The sequence below is a fragment of the Oncorhynchus mykiss genome, chromosome 3 (assembly GCF_057628025.1).
Source record: "Oncorhynchus mykiss isolate SJ-2025 chromosome 3, ASM5762802v1, whole genome shotgun sequence".
NCBI lineage: Eukaryota > Metazoa > Chordata > Actinopteri > Salmoniformes > Salmonidae > Oncorhynchus > Oncorhynchus mykiss.
In genome coordinates, this window is record NC_143024.1 from 37,406,719 (window position 1) to 37,413,640 (window position 6,922).

Below are 6,922 nucleotides of genomic sequence, written 5' to 3' on the forward strand. Positions count from 1 at the left end.
TCAGGAAGTGGGAAATCTGAGGTTTGTAGTTTTTCAAGTCATTGCCTATCGAATATACAGTGTCTATGGGGTCATATTGCACTTCATAAGGCTTCCACTAGATGTCAACAGTCTTTAGAACCTTGTTTGAGGCTTCTACTGTGAAGGAGGAGAGAATGAGAGCTGTTTGAGCCAGAGGTCTGACAGAGTTCCATGAGCTGATCACATGCGCGCCTTCCATTGCATTTCTAAAGACAAGGGAATTCTCCGGTTGGAACGTTATTGAAGATTCATGTTAAAAACATCCTAAAGATTGATTCTATACATCGTTTGACATGTTTCTATGAACTGTAATAGAACCTTTTTGACATTTCGTCTGAACAAGTGATCGCGCATTATGCATTTGGATTACTGGGCTAAACGCGCAAACAAAAAGGAGGCATTTGGACATAAATTATGGACTTTATCGAACAAAACAACATTTATTGTGGAACTGGGATTCCTGGGAGTGCATTCCAATCAAGATCATCAAAGGTAAGTGAATATTTATAACTTTCACGTTCTGACCATTGTTCTTTTGTGTTTTCCTTGTTTTAGTGTTGGTCAGGACGTGAGCTGGGTGGTCATTCTATGTTGTGTGTCTAGTTTGTCCATTTCTATGTATGGCCTGATATGGTTCTCAATCAGAGTGCGTGTCCAGAACCCAGTACTCCCTGTTTCTCCTCCCCGCACTTGCCCTGAGGTGCGTGTCCTCGGCCCAGTACCACCAGTGCCGGCACCACGTACCAGGCATACAGTGCGTCCCACCTGTCCAGAGCTGCTAGAGTCTCCCGCCTGTCCAGAGCTGCTAGAGTCTCCCGCCTGTCCAGAGCTGCTAGAGTCTCCCGCCTGTCCAGAGCTGCTAGAGCCGCCAGTCTGCAAGGAGCCGCCAGAGCCGCCAGTCTGCAAGGAGCCGCCAGAGCCGGAAGTCTGCAAGGAGCCGCCAGAGCCGCCAGTCTGCAAGGAGCCGCCAGAGCCGCCAGTCAGCCAGGATCTGCCAGAGTCGCCATTCAGCCAGGACCTGCCAGAGCCGCAATTCAGCCAATATCTGCCAGAGCCGCCATTCAGCCAGGATCTGCCAGAGCCGCCATTCAGCCAGGATCTGCCAGAGCCGCCATTCAGCCAGGATCTGCCAGAGCCGTCAGTCAGCCAGGAGCTGCCAGAGACGTCACTCAGCCAGAAGCTGCCAGAGCCGTTAACCAGCCTGAGCTATCTCTCAGTCCTGAGCTACCTCTCAGTCCTGAGCTACCCCCTCGGTCATGAGCTACCTCTCGGTCATGAGCTACCTCTCAGTCATGAGCTGCCCTTCAGTCCGGAGCTGTCCTTCAGTCCGGAGGAGTTTCCTCAGTCAGGAAGCACCCCTCAGTCCAGAGGCGCTCCTCAGTCCAGTGGGGCCCTTTGTTAGGGTTCCTAGGCCAAGGTCGGTGGCAAGGGTCGCCACTCAAAGGTGGACAAAGACAATGGTGGAGTGGGGTCCACGTCCAGCGCCAGAGCCGCCACCGTGGACAGATGCCCACCCAGACCCTCCCTTATAGGTTTAGGTTGTGCGGTCAGAGTCCCCACCTTGTGGGCGGGGTACTGTCACGTTCTGACCATAGTTATTTTGTGTTTTCCTTGTTTTAGTGTTGGTCAGGACGTGCGCTGGGTGGGCATTCTATGTTGTGTGTCTAGTTTGTCCGTTTCTATGTATGGCTTGATATGGTTCTCAATCAGAGGCAGGTGTCAGTCATTGTCTCTGATTGGGAACCATACTTATTTTGTGTTGGGGTTTGTGGGTGGTTGTTTCCTGTCTTTGTGTTCTCTGCACCAGATAGGACTGTTTCGGGTTTTGCCACGTTTGTTGTTTTGTAATTGTGTTCATTAGTTTATCTTATTAAAAACCATGAACTCTAACCACACTGCATTTTGGTCCTCCTCTCCTTCGACGGAAGAAAGCCGTTACAATAACGCTATTTCTGACTTTTCTGACACCTCTTCTTCTTTGGAAAATGGCTGGATGTTTTTCTGTGACTAGCGCTGACCTAACATAATCGCAAGGTGTGCTTTCGCCGTAAAGCCATTTTGAAATCTGACACAGTGGTTGCATGAAGGAGAAGTTATCTATATTTGCATGTATAACACTTGTATCTTTTATCAATGTTTATTATGAGTATTTCTGTAATTTGATGTGACTCTCTGCACTTTCACCAGATGTTTGTTTGAGACAATGTATTTCTGATCATAACACACCAATATCAAATGAGGTTTTTGGACATAAAGATGAACTTTATCGAACAAAACACACATTTATTGTGTAACATGAAGTCCTGTGAGTGCCATCTGATGAAGATCCTCAAAGGTTAGTGATTAATTTAATCGCTATTTCTGTTTTTTTGTGAGCCCTCTCCTTGGCTGGAAAATGACTGTATGGTTTTCTGTGACTAGGTGCTGACCTAACATAATCGTTTGGTGTGCTTTCGCCATAAAGCCTATTTGAAATCGGACACTGTGGCTGGATTTACAAGAAGTTTATCTTAAAATGGTGTAAAATACGCTACCGTCCCAAATATCCCAGAGAAGTTAACTAGTTTCCCCCCCATAAATCTACACACAATACCACATAATGACGAAGCAAAATCAGGTTTTTAGACATTTTTAGCATCCATGGAATCAAAGAAAACCCTTAGTGCATGCCTCCTAATGAATAATAAATGATCACTTCCGGCTGCGAATTAATCAAGAGGCGAAGAACAACAACACCCCTACTGTATCAGCAGAAATCCCAAACTACAAGAGTCATACATGTGCATGTAAAGGGTTTTGAACATTCGTTTTCACATTTGAGCAGGATTTCTTGTTGCATAAACCCACAACATATTATCTTTGATAGAGCACGGCCAACACGTGTTTGAATCCTTGTTTGGCTTGCAGTCTGGAGAAATACATTTTCAAGGGAATATAAGGTATACCTGAAGAGCCAAGATGGTTAACCCTTCAACAAACCCAACCATAAACGTTTTGCCAAATGGTTCATACCTCTCACATCCCATCAGGGTGAAAACAGCTTAATTGAGAAAGACAGGCAGCCAGCTCCAATCCCCGTCCCTGTCCCAGTGCTCCAGACCTGCTGTATTCTGCTTCATTAATTAGAGCTCCATAAAGGGATTGAGAGCAACGTCATCACAGTAATCCCATAGCACTTTTATTTCATCCGTGACACCATGTGCATCAGCAAGACTGGTGTCTCCCAAACAGCACATAGAGAGGCAGGGTTCCTGCATTAAATATCAGGACAGAGGTTCTGTATCAATAACACATTTGTGATTTAAATACAGCATGCCGTACAGGAAATGGCTCCCCGCTGGGTCGTTCAAATAAACTCACTGCTCACAACCACATAGCCTACCCATACACTCACATTCATTAATACATATACGAGCCAACACACCTGCTAAGAAAAGCAAACATCATTAAAATGCTATACTTCACCCTAACATACATCGCAACCCCCCAGTATCATACATGGCAACCTCAGTCTTCCTGTAGGTGCGTATTCACTGTGGGATGACCATGAGTCATAAAGCAAGGGACGATGACAGCAGTGCCAAAGTCAAACAGGGCTGCCAGCCTACGAGGCCCCACAACCAGGGCTCAAGTGTCTGACTCACAGCAGGGAGAAGGGAGATGATGAAAAAGACTACGCCATGAATTGTCAAGAGTCAATGTACACAAACACATGTGCAAACAAACTCAAATCTGGGGCATTTTTTATTTCCCTCTGATCAGAGATAGTATTATCTTTGCCTTTATAAGTATGTTCTCATTTTGGCCTTAGTACATGTACTGTAGAGTTCTTGGGAGAAAATGACTTCTTTCCATAAGCATTGTCAAGCAGCCTTTGTACAGCACATACTGTAAAAAATCTCCAACAATCAATCTCTAGAACTACTTGGTCTATATTTCAGATATGTCCTTTGTGGCCACATGCTTATAATGTACAGTTGTACTCTATATATATGAGTACATATTGAACTACTAGAACACTACACCGTAATAAACACACACAATTGAAGTGGGTGAAATGGTTAAGTCTAGCTCTAGGAGTCTATTTGACATGTTCAATAACCAAAATGAATACATTTTGAGTCTAACTGATCCCCGCTACACAACAATTCCTCCTCAAACGGGTGAAATACCATATCGCTCAGCTGCAATTAAAAAAAAAAAAAATCTGATCTCTTGTCTGCAATGTTGTGGGAATTGATTAAATGCTGTGAAATATTCCCTATACATCTCCGCCGGATCAAGCTGTCAGAGACCGTGTGGTGAAATGAACCACTGCACCACGACATTCGCCAGGGACCATTTTCACACTCAAGTCTACACATCAAGGTTAATAGAAACCACAGATCCCTCCAAATGGATCCAGATGATTAATATCAACACCATGCCACCAGAGAGAGAGAGAGATGGAAATACACCTCTCACCCTCCATGCTAGCCAACCAACATTAAACCTGGGTTTAAATAATATTTGAAATCTTTCACCTTTTGCTTTAGCCTGCCAGGTGTGCCTTTTAAATTCATTAAAATAGTATTTGAACCCAGGTCTGACATTAGCTTACCAGTTGGTACAATGAGCGGAAATCTGATTAGGGTTGGAGACAATTACAATGCCACTACGTCACTTTCCCTTGGGCGTAAGGAAAGCCGCGTTGTTGATCCTATTCTGATAAATGTATTGCGTAATCCACCCTAAACAGTCCTCATTGGCTTAAATGAATGTGCCACGAGGGCCCGGGTGGCCTAATGGCTTAATGAGATGAACTCTGGGGTCAGGTTACGACAGTCCTTCTTCTTTACAAGTCCTCTGGCACACTAGCAGAGATCCTGGCATGCCAAAAGGTAAAGAAATGAAGTTTGCACACAAGCAACCACACATATAAAGTATACATGAGCACTGAACATACAAGCAGATACACACGTGTGTGCACACAGATACTGTATACATTTGTTTGCACACACTCTAACACACAAACACACTATGCATTATGCACATACACACCCACTCACACTCTCTCTCTCTCTGTCTCACATCTCCCTCACACTCAAACACAACCTCACACACACACACATACACACCCCTCCTGCAGAGAATTGTTTCAGACTGTGCGATGTGTGTGAGTGAGATGCTGCACCTTGGAGTGCACTAGTCACAGTCGTGTCCTCCCAGTGAGGCAAGGAAGGACTTCAGGAGATTAAGAGCTTACCTCATCTGCCTCGACCACTCTCAGCTGTCCTCATCTACTGACCATGGGCCAAAACCAATTAGTCTGATGAGAGGCTAGCGTTACAACACACACACAGTATGCTGGGCAGATTTTTTTCATGAAGGCTACTGCTTCTATTTCAAAATAGCACCACGTTAATAAATGGACTGTTCGACTAGACTTTCAACTCTTTGATGTGACTTTCATCAATGCCCTCCATAAAGGCTGGGGTCAAACAATCAATTACATAATATACTGCTCGACTAATCAATGGCAGTCGAGTCACATCCATTTTTTAACTAATCAAAATGAATATATTAATTAATCAAAGTTACAAATATGTATTTTGTCAATGAATGTGTCACATTGCTCCTGCAACACCCTCCACTGCTCATCCTGTGTCTCCTTGACCTGCTGCCACTCCCCCAATACTCTCTCCCTCTCCCTCTCTCTCTGTGTGATTGTGTGGGCAGAGACAGGTGTGCTGGAGTCAGAGCAGATCCCCACCAGCTGCAACCTGTTCCATAATCAAGACCTCTACAAATACTCAGCCCTGCCACTTCCATACTGCCAGATCGTAATCTCTGCTCAGTCAGTCTATGGTTCTAGCTGCTTGTTACTATTCATATTCTGTTTTCCTTGCCTGACGCTGTTGTTCTCTCCGCTACAGTTCTGCCCACTCTGACTGGTCCCTCTCTGCAGTCCCATCTTGCTACTCTGTCCTGGATTCCCCACTCTACTATTCCCTTGGACTCCCCTCCGGACCTGCTTACCCTGTCTCAACCCCTCTCGCTCAAGCCTCAGCCTCAACACCTGGTTTCCAGCAACCCGCCCGAGCTTCCCCTGACCTGCACTCCAACTCCCCCCTGTGTTTCAATAAATACCTTGGTTACTTCATCCCAGTCTCCTCGTCTGAGTCTGCTCTTCGGTTCCCTAGTTCCACTCCGCATAACAGAATGGTAATTCATTGGAATTAGTTGCACTGTAACTACCAGATCATAAATTACAATTGTGTTCGACATTTCAGATCTTGCAAACTGTGAAAAATATGAGCACATGAAAGCAAATGGTTCTATTGAGAATAAAAAGCACTTTGCATACTTATTTTCATAGAGAGCTCAGATGGAGTCAAAGTAAATATGGGTCAGTAGCATTAAAAAACAAGCCAAAAGAAGCCAGGAAAGAACGAGGTCAGATGCAGTTCTTTTTAGTGGCCTCCCAGCCAATCCACCCAAAATAGAGGAAATGACCCAGATGTCACATCACAGTCTACACTTCATGTCAGCATGTAGAGCACCTGCATGGCTGACCATTTAGCAGAGGTTTTATAATGTATCGAACATATCAAATCCCAACCATGGACGGAATCATCAATGTAGGTTTCTCAAAGTTTTCAGTTTGAATAACTCAAGTTTAACCATTAACACCATGCAAATGGTGAAATAAGTGAAGAGGTTACATGCTTTTACTGTAAGGATATTTAGTCATTTTGAGTAATACAGTAACAGCAGGAGCCTGAATGTGTTATTTTTGGTGATAATGCTTTCTAGGAGTATAATTCTGACATCACTGGATGTTGTGGCTGTTTTTTCTTTTGAAGGAGCAGCCTAGAGGACAGGCCTACAGCCAGACACTTTTCAATGAGTGCTGCCATAG

General features: G+C 44.6%; 1 protein-coding gene across 1 annotated transcript; it reads left to right on the plus strand.

The window, feature by feature from the left end:
• The first annotated feature begins 637 nt into the window (after window positions 1–637).
• Window positions 638–1,423, plus strand: LOC149984529 (uncharacterized). Its single transcript, XM_090230577.1, has one exon. The coding sequence runs from the start codon at window positions 638–640 to the stop codon at window positions 1,421–1,423; it is 786 nt and encodes a 261-aa protein (XP_090086703.1).
• The last annotated feature ends 5,499 nt before the right edge of the window (window positions 1,424–6,922 follow it).

Bases quoted from the DNA above. Each gene is read 5' to 3' on its own strand.
- LOC149984529 (XM_090230577.1), top strand. From the start codon at position 638: ATGTATGGCCTGATATGGTTCTCAATCAGAGTGCGTGTCCAGAACCCA.